The sequence below is a fragment of the Thalia democratica genome, chromosome 2 (assembly GCF_965202585.1).
Source record: "Thalia democratica chromosome 2, ktThaDemo2.hap1.1, whole genome shotgun sequence".
Classification (NCBI taxonomy): Eukaryota; Metazoa; Chordata; class Thaliacea; order Salpida; family Salpidae; genus Thalia; species Thalia democratica.
The window spans coordinates 24,831,258-24,850,805 of NC_139166.1; the positions used below are offsets into that span (position 1 = coordinate 24,831,258).

At 27.0% G+C, this 19,548-nt stretch overlaps 1 protein-coding gene across 1 annotated transcript; it reads right to left on the minus strand.

Annotated features, from left to right (window-relative positions):
- Window positions 1–3,840: 3,840 nt before the first annotated feature.
- On the minus strand, window positions 3,841–5,052 carry LOC145828476 (uncharacterized). Its single transcript, XM_082936233.1, has 2 exons — window positions 4,820–5,052; window positions 3,841–4,123 (listed from the first exon to the last, which is right to left on the minus strand). The coding sequence occupies exons 1-2, from the start codon at window positions 5,050–5,052 to the stop codon at window positions 3,841–3,843; spliced, it is 516 nt and encodes a 171-aa protein (XP_082792359.1).
- Between the last annotated feature and the right edge of the window lie 14,496 nt (window positions 5,053–19,548).

Here is a 19,548-nt window from a genome sequence, read left to right on the forward strand (position 1 = left end):
AAGTACAACGCTGACATTGATGCTAAGGCCGTAGAAATCAAAGAAAAGTACGCAAAGAAGCTTGAAGATATTATTGTTAAGCGTGTTGAGTGGGCTGATAAAGTCTTCAAAAAAATTTACGGTATAAGAATATATTAAATAGTATTTAAACTTTCATTAATATTTGAACTTTTTTTAAACAGCTGGTACCGATGGAAACGCAGATGCTGCTGTAGAAAAATTGCAGTGTTCTCTCATCATTCAAATGGCTGTTTTTACTGGAGATTTTAACGGTAAAGTAGACAAAGCTGTCGCTCAAATGAAAAAAAGCTACAGATGCAGCTACAAATGTTCATTTAACACTGGATGCTACGGATTTTCAAGAAATAGTTACTCAAGGTCTTGGTAAGATCGATCCTACTTGTGTATGCACAAACCAACAATAACTAGTTAGTCTTAATTTTGCTTTTTTTAAAGTGTGAGATTCCCAACCCCAGAAAAATGCAGCTACAAGCTTTTTGGAATGTGTGCTTTCAATGCTGACTGGAAAGGTTGCGCTTTCAAGTGCTTAACTACTTGCACTGAAGGTAAGTTTTGTTTTTATTTATAACTAAGTAAGAAACTGTAAGTCTGCAATAATTAAAAAATTGAAACTTAAAAAGATTAACAAATTTATATAACTTTTTGCAGCTGAAAAATGTCAATCATTTGATGAACAAGCACACATCGATGCCATCAAAAAGTCTGCTGAAGAAAACAGAGCTGAACTTGCTGCAAAGGTTGCAGAATGGAACAAACAAGTTGCTGATTGGAAAGCACAAGCTAGTTCATGTCTCGGAGAAAAAGTTTCAAAAATGCTTCCAATGACCTACTGCGGGTAAGTCACAAAATAGTATTTATTATATTGTAGAAAACTAACTTGATAATGTTTTAGAGTTGAACCAACTCAAGAAGAAATCGATTGTTTCCGTCAAAGACTCCAAAAACAAGCTAATATCTGGATTGAAGCTCAAGAAAAATACCTTCTTACTCAAATTGAATGCATTCAACATAGAGTGACTGAAAAAATTAACGCCTGGGAAGCTAAATCAATCGCTTTTGTTTGCAAAATTAAAGAACAGTTTAAACAATGCGTCGCTTCAAAAGAAACAAAGGTTTTTAACTACAAAAAGTGTTTGGATGAAAGAAGAACTGCCCAACGTGCCAAACTTGAGAAACACTTGAACCTAGTAAGTGACCTATTATTTCCTTCTTTTTTATTTTTTTTTATAAAAAAATTTTCCTCAGCTTGCTGAATGTCACATGCAAGTTTTCGAAAAATTCTATGATTGCACTTTTGGAGATCTTCCAGAAGAAGAAGTTTGGGTTGAACAAAAGAAGGCTTACAAACAAATGATCGACCAAAAAGTGCTCGATGTTCTGAAAAAGTTTGACGACTTCTGGAACGAATGGGAACCAAAATTGCAAGAACATTATGTATGCAGCTTGAAATGCAGTGTTAAGATCACCACTCCATCTCTTAAACTCAGCTACAAATGGAACTTTTGTGCTCCATGCGTAGAAAGTTGCAGATTTTATATTTGTTAAGTAAGTTTATAGTTTTTTATTAATTTTTAGCCTAAATTTAAAGATCAAAATTTAATTTTCAGGGTGGATACTTGGTAGCAAATACTATTTGAATCAAAACTTACCGTCTATTATTTAACCTTAAAAACAAAAACAAAAAGCATGAATTTTTAATTTGTAATAAATTATGAACTCAAAATGTGATTTTTTTGTATTATAGTTTAAAATAATATATCTAAAAAGTCATCTTAATATGAAAAGTAGCTTAGATAAAAACACAAAAAGTTTTGAAAGTCTTTTTTTATTAAGAAAAGTTTCCTAGATACTATGTATTTATAATTCACAAAAATTGATTTTACACATGTTCCGGACTTGATTCTCTATTCAAGTTCGAAACCAAAATTCTGAAAAATATACACACTCGGTGTTTGTTTATTATCAGCATATGCTGTTTTTTGTTTTGCTAATCAGTACTTCAAACTCACTTTATTATAAATAACTTTTTATCTATATAGTTTACATGTGTGTTTTACGCTTTTTAAGGCACAAACCAATATTAATCTTCATCTGAAATGAAGTATTTTTGTTTTCAAAAGTATAAAAGCTGAACTTGATATCAATAAGATATGTAAAAAATATTGAAGCTTAGAAGTGTTTCAATGTTATAATCATAAACAGAGGTTTTTAAGAGTGATGGTTTACCAGAACCTACTCATTTTTATGAAAATATAAAATAAAATAACAATGTATACCAAACTTTGCCAAAAGAATACATGTTTCAAAAACTGAAAATAAGATAAATTTTGTTGTTGTAAAGTTATTAAGTTTAATCAATTATAGACCTTAAACATATTTTTTTAATAAGTTAAATAAACTTTTGGTTTTTAGTACTACTACATACTATTTTTTTAAACAATTAAATAAAGTTATAATCAAAAGTTATTTATAATTCTTACAAACTTTACTGTACTAAACTTACTTTTTGCACTTTCGTAGGCGAATTAGCTTTTTTAATAATATTATCTTTTTTGTTGTTCAAAAAAAAGTTAATTTATGTTATTAATAAATCCTTAAGTCAAGTTAGAAAAACAAACAAACAAGGGGTAAAAAAAAAGTTTTAATTTAGTTTTAAACAATAAAAACTCGTTAAATTTGGAAACAGTAGTTGGTAAATATTAAACACTTAAATTACTTTTTATATGTCTTCAATGTTTTTAAAGCTGGTCCATGGTACCTTTTCAGAATTATTTCCTCGTTTAAAACAAAAACACAACGTGAAGCATGTGAGCATAAAAAAACAAAACTTTACGCTAATAGTTTTGTTATAAACAACTGATATACGAAGAAAATTAAGTAATTTTTAAAACAAATGCCATGCTTAAGTTTTTTTTTCAGTTTTATTCAAGAAAGCATTTAACGTAAACGTACAGAAAGTTTAAAAAATAACTCAATTTGTAAAAGAAATTGATGACTAGTACAGTTAAGCAAAGTAGTTTTTTAGCTCTGCAAGCTTTATTTAGTTAGTTAATATAGAATAAATCTTGACAAATTTATAGCAAAATATTTTTTTTTCTATCGGTTGATTGAAAAATGATTTTTTTTTTAAACGGTTTAAAAAAAAGTTTACTAATGGAAAGAATGATGCTTTGTTTTTGATGGTATTTTTGGTTTGTTTTTTTATAACTTAAACAATAATATCTTAGTATAATTATGTTTTATTTACTTTTTTAAAACAAGTTAAATATCGGCTAACAGAGTTTGAAAAAACCTCATAAGCAATTAGATTTTGTTTTGCATTAGTCATTTAAATGTTTTCAAATGACCTTATTGTTTTTATTGCAGTACAAGATGAAGTTTTACTACTGAACAATATGCAACTTAAACATACTTACTAGTTTGGTAACTTTTAATTTACTGAAATAGTCGACTAATTAAGTAATACTGAACGTACATATATATATTTGAAAAGTAAAGTAGTAACAGATTTAATAATTGGTGTAAATAGATCACCTATACAAATAGAATTTTTACCAAACTAACACAAACTATTTTCAAAAAATTACTTATAAAAGTTATAAAAAAAAACTGGTAATAAAATGGAACTCTTTAGTCACTTAAAAAAATTAATTTTTTTTATGTTGTATCGCTTATGTGTTAAAAAACGTTTTGTGGATTAATTCATTAATATTACTATTGAAAACAAGCTTTAAAAAGTTTTTGAAAATTGAGCTTTTTTTTTGAAAAACAATATACCTATTTACATACCACGTCATGAAAACATGGCAACGAAAATGCTCAGTATCTTTCGCAGTCGGCGCTCGTGTACTGGGTGCACCTGCTGTTCCACGTTTCCTCGCTGTAACCCTTCAAACCCGAGCCTTCCACCAGGTTGTGCAGGTTGCAGTAGTTGGTGCCGAAATCCAGGAAGGCGTACCACAGCTGGGAGGTGGAGAAGGCCTTCACCCCGCACGAGCCTTCACTCGCGGCAAAGTCGAACGTCAAGTCGTCCACGTAGAGCTTGAGGGGGGTGGTGTGCGTCGCTGTCACTTGCCGCTCGCTCTCCGATGTCAAGTTGTACCTGGAAGTTGTAAAAGTTTTGTTATATTTTGAACACAAGTAGTTGTGTCAAGATTGAACTTGAAATTGTTTCAATTTTTTTTTTTTTCAAAAAACCGACTGGCTTTAAAATATTAATCGTTGGATCAAGAATTTAAAGTTTATATCAACGTTATCAGTGTTCTAACCACTGAGTTATGTTTATATTCTAATAATTTAAACATAATTGTATTATTCAAATTTCAAGAATGTTTTGTAAATAGTTCAATGTTCTAGTTTTGAAAATCAAAAAATAAAACTTTAAATCAACAATAAACTACAGCATATTACAAAGTTAACGATGTAAACTTACTTATAATTAGTAATTAACTAATTATTTAATGAAAACAACGGTGAAAGTGCTTAAAATAGTGGTTTTAATTTTTATTTGACAGTTGTTTAAAGCTCTACAAAACTTTAAGCGTTATTTGTATCTAAACATATGTAACTGAAACTAAAAAAGCTAAATTACAAAACCGTTGAAATAGTAATTACATGCAAATAAGTACATACTTATTAAAGTTTTTATTACCTTTAGTTTATTACTTAAATAAATAGTTTAGTATCGCCATTAATCCTGAAATAACTAGCATGATTCAAGTTCAAAAAAAAGTTTAAAAAATTGTGCTGAACATTGTTCTTTAACAATAAACTTTAAAATCTAAAACTGATAAATTACTTTTTCTTCAAAAAGTACCTGCATCGTTGGTGAACTTGATCGCCGTTATTGCAGTTTTTGTGGTTCCAGTCGCCAATTTGGCGCACCAACGTCGCTTTAACGTCTTCGCATGTCTGATTATCAAACTTGTAGTCTATTTTGCAAGACGCGTGCAAGGGATAGAAGCCGTTCACATGAGCCGCACAGCTAATAACAAGCATCACAAATACTTGTGTGTGAATTCCACAACTCATGTTTTTTTGATGATCTAATGATCAAAAAAGTATTGTAAAATTCAAAATTATTCTCTAGTCTAAAATAAATAATAAAAAATTATTCAAAATAGTCTAATTAATGAAGAAAAACTTTTCACAATCTAAGACTTTCTGGATGTTAATAAACATAGAACTTTAACTTTACTTCACATGCATATTGCTAAAAGAACTATCAAATATTTTGAAAAGTAAAAAATATTTTAACTACAAAAGAAATGTTTTTTTTAAATTCATTCAATTTAAAAAAAAATCGTGCTTGCAGTAGAAAAAAAAAATTAAAACAATCAAACTCAATTTATACTGAAACTACTTCGAATTCACTATTGCAGTCTTATATGCAACTAAGCTCATGCTTGAATTGTTAGATAACAAAATCAAAGTTCATTAGTTAGGTAAACAAAAGTAAGCATTACATAACTTTTAAATATATCTTGATAGGATTTACGTGGTTTTGCTACTTCATTCGGAATTATTATCAAATAATGATAAATGAGATACTTTTGGTAAATAATTTTGTTCTAAACATAATTATAAAACTTTTTAGACCTATCATCTATTACTGTTATAAAATTAAGCGTCTGTTATATTTTTTAGTTTAGCTTAGTTTTATTATAAGCAGATTTATACAAACTTTTATATTTCACTCAATTAGGTGTGGTATTTCTTGGTTTTATTTATTTCATGTTATAAGTTTATCAATGTCGGTCTTTTCCGTGTTAAACAAACTATAATAAATGTTATGGTGTTTAAATATTTCAATCTGTTTTTAATGCTAAAGTAAAATTATGTACTGTGCATTATGTGAAAAAATCACAACTAATAATTATTTTTTACTTTTTGTAGCTTTAAAAGTATTCAATTCTTTAAATAATTTAGTTTTTTTCTTAGTTTTTTTAAGTTTTAGTTTTTTTACATTATTATCAAACTTTTTTTAATTTTTATCATTAGAAAAGAAGTTAGCGTTTTAAATAAAAAAAAATCTATATGGCCGCTAACTCTACTACTTAGTAGTTAGTTTTACTAAAAGTTTATGTAAAATGTTTAATCTATTATAAAAAGTTAGATTTACTAAAAGTAGAACTATTAAATCCTTAGCATGTGTGGTTACCATTGCTGTATTGTTTATATAAAACTTGTGTTGTTAAAATTGTTACATGTAGATATATTTTGTAACACTTCACGTATTTAAAGCACCTTAGTTTTTGAGTTTTCACTTAAAAATCGACACACTAAATAAAGTAATTTTAGTACTTCGCAAATGTAAACTGTTAGTCTTACGTCTTACAATTTTACAATAACGTTTTAAATTTGTTTAGACTATGCCTTAATTTGACTTATATGTTCAAGTAGTTTAAGCAAAGTTATTTGCATTATTACAAAGAGCATATGTACACTTTAACCAAAATTATTGATACACTTGTTTTAAGCAATATACAAAAGACTCGGTGCAAAAATTCAGATATATTTCACGCTATTTTAGTTAGTGGATACATAGCAATAAATAAAATATAAATGTAACTTATATAGTAACGGTACTAATAATCATAAACAAATATTAATTTTATACAAAGTCAATTGCACCTGATTATTTACAAGCATATAAACACCAAAAAGAGCATTAAGTAAACAAAGCAACACTATTTTCAAATTCGTTTTGCCTACTAACGGTAGGTTTTCTATTTAAAATACATATAGCTTCCATTTTGACTAAGTCAAACACGTTACAACCACTTTTAAACACCTTAATTCTCTTCAAATTGAAGTTTTCAGGACAACTCTGATTGTTTACAAGTATTCCGCAATAGCAGATCTTTTGCATTCATAATTTTATTAGACTTCTTTATTTTTTTCTTTTTCAGCTATCAATGCAAGCAGGTATATGTCCTTTTACCCTATATTTTACTATTTATTTGACACATAGTCAATTAAATTATTTTAAACATTTCTAACATTAGTATAAGCTTTATTTAACCAACGAAAGTTTAAAAAACAATAATTGTTAAGTTTTTTAGAAAGAATTAAAAGAAGGTGCTGAAAGATGATTTGTTAACTCAGTTCTTTAGCTAAATTATAAAAATAACTTTACTTGAAGCAAAAAAACTTGAGTTAAAGTTACATAAAACCGAATACAGGAATAACATTAGAGCATTTTTATATATATCTTAGAAAAATAGTCTTACTGGAAGCCAAATAGTCTGTCTAACTCACTTTTTTATAACGTTTTACTTTATGGTTTGCTATTTAAATCTTGTTTAAAACCTTTTTAGTTTTATGATAATAAGCTAACTACTTACTTTAGATAAGTGCCAAGCATTTCATATACATACATATAAGGAAAATTATATACCCACTAAACCAGTGGTCGTCAAGGTGTACACTGGTGCACACTAGTGTACACGAAACTTTTTTTGGGGTGCACGAAGTTTTTAGGGTAAACGAAACACATTTAGGGGTGCACGAAATATTGAAATACACTAAAAATACATAGAGTTAGATTAAGTATGTAGTTAATATTCAATAAAGTATTTACAGAATACTGAACTGGGGATTTTGTAGTAATTGCAGAGAAGTGTTCAATTAATAAGTATGTAAGACAAAGCCATATAACTAAAATACCATTGTGAAAATAAGGTAAAACAAATAGGAGGTCAATTAAAAAAGAGGATGAAATAAAAAATTTTTAGCTTCAGTTGTTAAATGGTTTGCATGTAAATACAAACTGAGTCATGAATTTTAAGGAGAAATGCACTAATAAAAGTGTTTACGCTAGCGGCGCTTATTAAAATTAGATCTTGGGGTGCACCGATTTTATTTTTTGCAGCTTGGTGTACACAGAATTTGATTAGCTTGACGACCACTGCTTTAAACAACGTTAATTTTAACTTTTTTTATTTTTTAGGACTGTTGATATATTAGTCAACTGTTAAAACTGACCCAATAAAAATGGATTTGAGATAAATAATACTTTTGTTTTTTAAAACAGTATAACATTCAAAAAAGTTATAAAGTGCTGCTTTAGATAGTTTATCTTTGTATTTTAATTCGGAACAAAATAGCAGATTTATTCTAAAACTAATTTTTTAAATAATTTCATTTGAAAGACAGAAATAATAACCCTTTCATTCTACACAATAAAAAAATCAATATATCTACCAAGTACAGGTACCGATTTCAATGAACCTGAAAAAAAACCGGACGTACTAAGTGAGGTAAATGACAAAAATGATGACGTGGCATTCGGAAAGAGAATGTGTCTGTGGAAAAAGTACATTTTTATTAAAAGCGTATTTTTACAACTGTTTGCTAACGTCAGTTGATATTTATTTAAACATGTAACTTTTTACATTAAAAGAAATAATGTATCTTCTATTTTCACTAATAATAAAAAAAATATGTTACATTAATCAAAAAAAAGTAAGATATATATCTAAAATCTGTTTATTTAAATAAGCTTTTTTAAATTTTATATACACATCGATTAAATATTTACTTTGAATTTGCTAATAAAATAGTTATAGCTACAATACTACCTGTTTACAATTTTTAATAACTTTTTGTTTAGTTGTTGTATTAAATAATCAAACATGCTGAAATTTTTCTAATGCCATTTAAAAAAAAGTTCTTATTTCATAAACAAATTCAAGTTAGATTGAAGCTTTTAAAGTTTTATTAAGATATAAAGTTAGACTCGTTTTATGTAATTTCATAATTTCATGCCGTCAAAATATTAAAGATAACGGAGCTCATATTTAGTTTTGGTTAACAAAAATTGGTAAAGTTTTTTTTTAACGCATTAGCAAAAATAAGTAGTTAAGTTATTATAAAGATCAATATTTTGGTTAGTTAGTTAAGTGTTTTAATTTTCTATACACTTATGAAAAGAAAACCTAGTATATCTTCTTAAAACGTTAGGTTAAGTTAAATTGTAGAGTACGGTTTTCCAAACTTTTTTTTCAGTTTGCCCCCTTTAAAGAAATTAAAAAGGCTATTGCCCCCTCAAACAAGACTACTCAAAAAAACTACCATTTAAAAACTCCTAAGATCTTTTTTTGCTCTTCATCAAAAATTTTAAAAATCTATGACTGCCCAAATTTTAAAAATCGCCTTCCAGTTCGATCCTTTACAAGTTGTTCCCCACTACTTACTTAAATCGTCCCTAGATGCGATTTCACCCATTTTTAGTCTACTTTGTCTTAGTGAATTAAAAACCAAAACTAATTTAACAAGACGATGTAAATAAGTGAATCATGTTAAATTCTTTCTTTTTTAACTTTAAACTTAATATTGATTTAGTTTGAGCATAAGTTGTACAGGATCATTAAATGATAAATATTAAACCTTTGCGTTGTACTTTGAGTGGGAATGCTTCTAGCCTAAAACTTTTGTACCTTCTTCTAAATACTACAACTACATTAAATTATAATACACAACAATTTTTCAGCTTAAAAAAACAAAGCTAATATACAATAAATATTATCAATTTTAAACAATCACCCTTTATAACCCAATAATACTTTTTTTTTAGAAAATATATTAATTATTATTTTTTAAGCTTACCGTTGTTTTTTCAGTCTAAAAAATACATGACAGAAGTTGCTTAAATTTGTTTTTTCTAGATCAGCCGTGTTGTTTGGTTTAAAATTTGATGTTTGATGATAATATAGAGAACAAAAAGAATGAAAATCTAAACTAAAATGTAGCTTAATATAGTAAATATAGTTTTAGGAAAATTACAACAAGCTTATTTCTTTATTTATTTCAAAAACTATTAAAAAAAATTGACTGATTTTTTCGTTTTACAAATATTTAAATTTATTTTTCAATCTACAGAGGTTTAAGCTAGTCTAAGTTCAGCATGTTGGGATGCACACTATATAAATAGTTTTTTGGAACCTTTCTTACTTTTTTTGTAATATAATTTACGCTCTTAAACCATTTTTATACTTATTTCTTGAATAATTTAAAATTTCCATAATCTTAGTAACAAGTAGCTTCTATGTAGGACAGGAGTCGGCAAACTGCGGCCCGCGGGCCATTTGCGGCCCTCGAATGGTAGATCTGCGGCCCGCGAGCACGTTTTATTTTTGAATGGAATGCGGCCCGCGAGAGAAATTTCTGCGGCCCGCGAGCATGTAAATATGGCCCGCTAAGCAAAAACATATTTTAAGTTAATTTTTTTTTGGTAATTTACTTTAATTTGATTAATATTGTTTTAAGTCCCTGTACAAAATTTTAAAACAGTTAAAATAATTTACTGGTTTTGCTTAAAAATGTAGAAAAGACAAAGTAGCGTTCGACCAGTGATTTTCTATAAGTTTCACAATAACTTTCTTATTACAACAGCTAGTAATTAGCTTTATTAGCTGAAAAAAGAGTGTGAGAAATGCTTGGATTCAGTAGGTTATTTTATAACACATATCTAGTAAATAAACTTAACGCAAATGTTTCCATTATGTACAAAAGTGATGTTCAATTACTAACTTAAATATATTTACCTTAAAATTTAAGTACTATGTTTAACATTTAATTTATACCTAAGTTTTTTAAATAGATGTGTTCTTACTATAAGTTGTATTTAAGAGTACACAAAAACATTTAAAACAACAAAATAATAAAAATTTACGTTTATTTAATTTTGATTTTTGACACATTTTTGTTTAGAGTTTTCTGTGAACTTTATTGATTACTATTCACATCAATGTACAAGGATGTTTTTAACCATTTTTTGATCTTTTTATTATTAATTTTTAATTAGAATAATTTTAATTTAAATATAATTTATTATTATTATTGCTTCAAGATGCAATATTAAGTGTGTATATAGACTATTTTAAAACAGTATGACATAAATAAAAATATTTTTTGATAGGTATAACTTAAAGTTATTTAACAATATTTTTTAGTAAATCATGTTTATTTCTTTTGTTTGCATACTAATATACACAGATACTATTTTTTAGAAAAATCTTTTTTTAAATGTACTAAATTTAGGGATGGCAAATTTATTAAGTCTACAAATTGGTAATCAAAATAGTTCAAATTCGAGAAGTTTAGCAACTTAACATTGCCACAAATTCAGACATAGTTTTGAACACTTTTCAAATCTCAGACCAACTTAGGCATTTTTATAATATTTAGCACGAATTGCTTTTTCTAAATCTAAATCTAAATTCTAAATCTTAATCTAAATCTAAAGTATCAAACTAGTTTTTGGTCACTCATGCTGGCTTTTTTGTTTTAAAGAGTGGCAAACAAAACTTCGGATGTATGTTTTGATATATTTATAGTTTCGGTTTTAATTATAATATTTTTATATTTTAAGTCTTTAGCTGCTACAGTTTTTATTTTTATATTCAGTAAAGATCCAATTTTATTCCTTTATTCGTAGACTCTTTTTAAAATCAAGCAAAAACTTAAGCAAAAAAGAAGCTAAAAGCAAACTAGGACAACATATTGACTTTCCGTTTCTTCTAATATTTCTCAAAACTGTAGGTGGTAAAGTTTATTTGACAAAACTGTGTTCACAACTTTAACAGTTAACTTCATAAATATTAAACTTGTTGTCTTCGCACATAATACTTCTTAGTTTATTACTAAATGAATTTAATTGATAAGAAGATAAGTCCAAGATCTAGTTTTTAAACAAAATCATATTACTATACTGTATTTAGCAATAATTGCAGTAGCAACACTGTTTCTCACAAAAACTTAAGATCAACACCCTTTATAGTTGTGCACTGCACCACTGCTTTTAAAATGTGTTTACCTATGGCTGTGTTTTGAATTGAAATTAAATCTATAAATTTTTCTCAAGTGTCAAAGTTATTAAAGCATTCTTATAAAAGTTCTCAGATAAGCACTATTTGTTGTACCAGTGCTCTCATCTTAACAGATAGATTAACGTCTAATTTGATTTATGTGGCTTTCTGATATTCAGACATTTCCTCCATACCACTTCTTGTTGACATTATAAAAATAAACAAAAATCTTTTACTACCGCCAATAAAATTGAAAAAAAATTAAATTCTAAACCGTATCTCCATTTTAGTAACTACTTCAGCTATTTCATAAATGACTTAGCAACTTTTTCTAGTCAGTCTGTAGTTACTGGAGATAGTCATATGCTTTGTTAAAACTGGCTTAAATAGCTTGTTTATTTGTTTTTCGATTTTTGCAACGACTGCTAACTAATATAGTTAACTTCTTATAGTTTGTCTTATATTTTACATTTACCATTTTTAAACACAATACTTTTATTGCGGATAAAAAATTGTAATAGTGCTAAATAAGAACTAAATTTTCTACTTTATTAATGGCTTAATTAATGTTTGTATCTTCGTTATAAATGTTTAAGAAACTTAATTGTCCATTTAAGCTGACTTTTAACAATACTTTTTTTTTGCTGTATATATTTAATTCACTGTTAATTAACTTTGTTTTTTCTTTTTTTTGTGAACTTTATTTTAAACAGGGTTACGAAACAAACAGGCTACTTAAAAAATTTGAAAACTCAAAACTGGTTTAACCTGTTTAAGATTTTTTTTAAAACTCAGATTTGTGTGAAACTTTTATTTCAAGTACTTTGAGTAAATATTCAAATTCTCAGAAAAGTTTTTCTGACTTTAGTGTAGTTTATTTATTGTATTATAGTTCTAGGCTACTTACATATTTTCTTCTTTTTAACGATGATGATGTTATAGTCAGGTATATGATAATGATTAACAGTAAGTTTTTAGCTTTGTCCAACTTTTATTAAATTTAGACTGGTTTGATATAACTCAGACATTTTTTCTGTTAAAGTTACAAACGTGTAAAAGACTAATAAATTACTAATAAGCTATTCGAACAATCATTGTACTTAAAAAATTGTTTTAGACTTTTACAATACAAATAGGCAAAGTTTTTTTTAGTAAACTAATTACTGAACTTATTAAACAGTACAAACTATTAAAAACGCAAAAAATATTACAAACGGTAAATATTATTTAAATATGAAAATCGGTTGATAACAAAAAAATGTATAAAAGTGACCCGTAAAGTGGTTCAAAATTGGTTTTTATAGAGAGTTAGGTTGTAAGTAAATAATAAAAAATATCAAGTTAAACTTATTAACTGTTTAAGATAGTACATAATTTTTTAAGACTTAATTGTATTAGTCATCGTAAATTTAATTCCTTAAATGTTTATAATTTAAAAGGCATTCTATGTGTAGCTAAAAGCAAATTAAATTAACAAACTGAATAAAAGTAACTTAAAACTATCACTAAAACTATAACCAAAAGATTATTTAAATATCACTAAAACTAAAACTGCGGCCCGCGAAGATTTCTAAAACTTGAAATTTGGCCCGCGAGCACCAACTGCCTGCCGACCCCTGATGTAGGAGTTGCTCTGGTCCACAGAAAAGATGTAAACTGCATGTGACGTTCGCGTAGATTTTTTCTGATCACTTAAGTTTAATGTAAAAACACTCAGACACTTATTTTGGTAGTGTATCCTGGATTGACTGTTACGTTGTGTTTTTTAAAACAGATCTTCTTAGCTTTTAAAATTTAATTTTTTTATATATTTCAGGTCAATATATTAAGCTTTTATTCCTAGCTTTTTAGCAACTACTAATTGGCTGCCTCCTGATAAAACATATTCTAATTTTTAGAATAGTCTTGATCAAAGTTACTAAGTAGCTCCAATATATAAATAATTGGAAGTGTGTAGTACTAGTTAATAATTTATAATGTTTTTAGTGAAGTTGAAGCGTGTTTAAAAACTTACCGGAAGCGAAAAAATATAATCAGAATCGTTTTAGTTGAAGCAAATGATTAAAATAACTTATGATGTTACTCTGAACCAGAGTTACCAGAGTTTTGAATTTGCACATGTATAAATGCAATTATATTAAATTCGTATGGCTTTTAGCAGATTAAGATATAGCAACTATGCTCTAACTAATCTAAGCTTACTAACTAATCTAAGCTTACTGTTATTTTTAAGCATTTGGTGTCGTTGACTTTAAAATATCAACTTTATTTGTAGAATTATAACTTTAAAATTTAGCTGGACTAATTTACTTCCAAACTTAGTTGTATCTTATGCTAAATAACTTTTTATAAATCTTACTTTTTTTTTTGGTTTTATATTTAATATATATTTTAAATCATCTTTAGTAAGTCTTAACCAAAAAGTTGTATGAAATTTTTGTAACAAAAGTAATACTTTATTAATGTTATGACAGTAAAGCTATCACGTGTCGATAAAATCAAGAAGTTATAAAAAGTTTAATCAAGGTTATTTAATCTGTTCTTAGAATTAAATATAATCATATTTAAAAAAATTTTAAAAATAATCATAGTTAAAAGTAACAATTTAACTTTTTTTAGTAACTAACAAAAAAAATCAAAACGGCAGAGTATATTTTAATATAAGCTGCTATTTCTTCAAATGGTTATGCAATTGTAAGTACTTTACAAGACTGTGATCTACCATCGTTGTGGCTCCACAAGTTCAGCATCGTTGCAGGTTCTGCGTTGTTATCTGCGCACGTAATCTTTCCAGGCTCCCCTGTGAGTGATCTTCCGATCCAAACTTTGTCACCTCTGTAGTCACGCCCTGAGTATACGGCGTTCTCTGGAAAAGTGTCACCTCTGTTTATATCTACCCATTTACAGACACCGTTGGTGAGTAACATTTCACCCGACTGTCTACTGTTGTAACCATGCATCCAGTAGTTCCATATTTTGCCATTGTCTAAGTTAACTTTACCGGGAGTGTTGTCAACTCTTCCAAAATACACAGCTCCGTCAGTACCAGTATTGCCTGCATAAACAGCGTTTTTTGGTAGGACGTCACCTCTGTTGAATGTTTCCCACTTTATGTAAATCTTCTTCTCCAGCGTGATAGGAACTTCCAAAACTGTTGTGTTTTCCACACCATACCTCATTTTCATGTACTTTTTGGCTTCTTCGTAAAGTTGATCTACAGTGTAGCTTTCTTCCAAATTCAGCACAATGACTTCCTCGGTATTTTCAACCATCGCGTCTTCGATGACGTATTTGAATTTAAGCGATCTTACCAGCAGAGTCACGTCGTCGTAATACTCCTTCAACATCTCGTTAGAAGTCATCGTTTCATCTTCAGTCGAAGTGGAGAAAGAATGAGTGTTGTTCCAGCTGGTTTTAACGGCGCCAGAAACCTCAAAAGCGGGGTTTTTGTAACTGGCGCTGACCTCTACGCTTCCCGAGTACTGGTCGACTGTCTCCTTTGCCGATTTGCTTCTTCTGTAGGAAACTGTTTTTTGATACTCTTTTTTCGCACCGGGTCTGGTGGTGTATTCGCACTCGATTACGACTTTAGCTTCAACAGATTTGTTTACCAAACTCATGGTATTTTTTATAAACTGAAAAAAGTTTATTTTCATTATAAATTTTTGTATAACTTACATCGATAAATTTTAAATAAAATTGATTCTATTTCGGTATTAAATTAATAAAACTAATAAAAAGGTATAAAATAACGGGTAGGTAAAAAGTTTGCAAAAATTTTACAAAAAACCTGTTAATGCTGAGTCTGCTTTATTTTTTATTATTATTAAATAACTTGTTTATAATCTATACTGTACCCTTATCCCTAACCAACTTTACCCAAGCATATAATAAAAGCATAAAATAAAAAGAAAATTTTTCATAATCAAAAGAAAAATAACATGAATAAAATCAAAATTTGCTGACTCAGCATTTGCAGGTTTTTCTAGCTACCCTAAAAGGATTACGTAGCAAAGTAAAATTTATCTAATTATTATAAACATTTAATTATTCTATATACACTTCTTCACAATCTAAATGTTTAAAATAACTTTTGTGTAATATTTATTCGTTACAGAAATTAATTAAAAGTTTATACGTAAAACAACATTAAAAAAAATATATTTTAGTGCAAAAAAATATTTTTTTATTACCTCAACTAAATTATAGTGCGTCATTTTTAATATAACTGAAATTTTATAGACACATGAATCAAGATAAAGTTGTTCAATTCATTTTGTTAAACACAGAGCTAACTGATTTTTTATATGTCCTCTTTGAACAAAAAAAAATCTTATTTTTTAGACATCGCCCCTTTACTAATTAACTACTTATTTAATTTTTCGCCCTATTACTAATAACCGCCCTGGAATAACGAAGTTTAAAACTATTCATTAAAACTATTTTTAGTGTAAAAGTTTTGAATTACAGTTAATGTTTATTAGACTCACTTTCATTAGTGATCTACCGGATTAAAAATATAGTTCCCTGATGGATCCGACTCTAGTTTTGAAATTAGGATCCGGATTACAATCCAATTTTGAAATTAGGATCCGAATCTTATTTTGTGATCAGGATCTTATAAACCTCTCAAAATTTCCCGTAATAACTTATTTAAATACTTATATGGTGTAACTTTCAGAACTACCCTAAAATAGGCCAAAAAATTTTTTTGCTCTTCATCATGAAAAACCAGAATATCTAGTGTAAATTTAATTTTCTCGTATTACTTGGTGTAAATTTCAAAACTACCCTAAAATGCGCAAAAGACATTTTACCTTTTTTTTGCAGAAAAGACTAAAAGGAATGAAATATTTTAAGTATACCGGATACAGACTGTTTCTTTTTAAAATTTATACCCTGCCAGATCCAAATACTATTTTTAAGTTTGGATACGGCAGGATCCGAATTCGAACCCAAAAAGGCAGGTCGGATCCGAATCGGAATACTAGGATCCAGTAGATTACTAGTTTCTACAAGAAAAAAATTATTTATGGCTTTTAATTGTCTAGTTGTTTTAAAAAACAATTTACACGCTTTTAAATAAATAAAGTTTAAAAAAAAAGTCATTCCTTAGCTAAAATAAAGTAATAACTGAACTTATCTTAAATGACTATTAATAAATAAATATATATAATACTTATAGATTATAGATTAAAACATATTAGTTGTACACAAACTTTTTTTATATAAACGTTTGGAGATAAAAATTCAAGAAATAATTTAAAACTGGAATTAATTTAAGGGTTATTGTACGCTACACAAGCTTTTTTTATTATCTTTTTTATAACTACGTTTATTTTATGAGGAAATTACAATATTTTTCTGTTTAATTAAAACTAAGGGCGTTTTCTTTAGTATTTTATGGTATTTAATTGATAAAAGTCACTAACAGTATTAACTATATATTACCGACCTATAAGTAGTACATAAATGTTTTATGAATTTCGTAAATCTAAATTATATTCAACTTAACTTTGTTAGCTTGATATTCACCTTCAGAGAAAAATATAAGTCTTTAACTGTTTAATTTTACGATTAAAAATTAATTGCGGGTTTTATCTTTCTCTAAAAAACATACAAATAAAAAGTATTTTTCACTTTTTTTTAATTAACTGCGACTATTAATCAAAAGCTATTTCATACAAACTCTGAAAATTTAGTCAAGTAATACTAACAATTATTTGCACAGTAAGCTTAAAAGTACCTTTATGATTTTTTTGTTAGTTATTCTTTTAAAAGATTTACACTGTTTTGAAATAAAACTTCGTAAAAAAACATGTCATAGAATAAATTGTTTTAATCGATCTTCAAAAAGCCAGACTTTGAAACATCTGTTTGCATATAAAAAAACTAAGCTTATTTTAGTTAGACATAACCAAAAAGTTTTTAGTACTGTTGTTTGACAAGTCCGACTAAAAGTATTTCTTTTTGAAGTGTATTTCATAACCAAAAAAAATATTCATCTATTTAGAGTATACATTGGCTGTAAGTGCTAATATACGCCTTATAATTGTTTTAATTTTTCAAATATTAAGTTTACCCACAATAAAAGTCTGTTTTAAAATAAGACTGTTTTTTAAATCACCGCATTTTCGTATGAGCTACGTTATTAAAAAGTAAGATAAGAATACTTATTACAATATAAAGTTGTTTATCAATGAAAGATAGATAAGTAACTTTTTATTGAAAGTCAGCGTAACATAGTTTTAAAAAATTCTTAGTAATAAAAAGAATATGTTGTTTATACAAGTAGTAAGTGTTTAATTTAAAATAGCTAAGTCACTCTTTTAAACAACTATTTTCAAAAAAAGACAGTTAACAGATTATTAGTCTTTGAACTTTAAATGCAAGTACTAATATTAAAGAAAGACTAAAAAAAATTAGGGTACAATACTTGGTAAGTAATTAATGTATGGTTAAATTTATAAGAAGTAAAATTTATGCTAATGATAATACAAATGCTTCTGAAACTATTTTAAACAATAAAAAAATGAAATTACTTAGAGTAAGTAGCAACACGTAAGTGGGTGGAGCGGAGTTATCTCAACTTTTAATGCTTTTTCCTGCTTACATGTTCAATTTAAACGTTGTTAATGTCATAAATTAAATAAATATAAAATGAATCTCAAGAACTATGTTCTAAAATCTAAAACAGCTGGTTTTGCTATGCTTCAAAATGTTTTTCTCCTATACAAGCATGATCATCATTTTTAATTTAAACATTTGCCCACTTAAACAATTGTATTTAACAACAGTTTAATGGTTTATAATAGTGTTCAATACAAAATTTATACTTTAAGGGGTTTCTAAACTTAACTTTTTAGTTCTTTTAAGCTAAATAGTAGTTTTTTATTTTATGAAAATTTAGGTTGTGTTTTATATAACAGCCTATTTTTAAAATTAAGCAAGTTATGTAAATTAACAACGAGCTTGGGAAAAAAATCATTGGTTATGGAATCATAACAAGTGTTTCAACTCAAGATTATATGCATTATATAGTTTATTTAATTCTAACTTAACTATACTAATGTGGTTATATAACTTTATAAATATATCTTATCCTTAATATAAAATATTTACAAACTTATTTCTGATGAAACTAAATTTTTTTTTTTTGGTCAAATTTACATTTCAGTGTTATTATAAATTTTTCAGTCCAAAAATTTTGTCACGTTTTTTACGTCAAAACTAAAACAAAACGGTCCAGATTTTTTTATTTCTGTATAAGAAAAACTATTAATTATGTATAACAATTATGATTGTTAATAAACTATGTTAAATTTCAAGAAAATATTTCATACTTAGTTTTTTGTCAGCTATAAGAACAATCAACAAAAAAAATCAAAATATTATATTTTTTAGTGCAACATACTAGTAAAATAATGAATTTGAATCTATAGACTAAATTGGTCAAATAAAGTAGTGTTATCAAAAGTTATGCTCATAGTTCTTTTAATGGATTCTTATTTTTAATTAACTTGTTAAAAAATAGCTTTTAAAATAAGAAAAAATATATGCATAGCTATATGGTTATCAATTATCGCAGTACTTTTGATCTTAAAAATATGACTTTTACTAGTTTAAAAATAAATAAAAGGTATTTAAAAAGAGTTAAAAAGTTTTTCTTGGTTATGATTAAATGCGTACTAATCTTTGACTATATTTGGACCGGTTA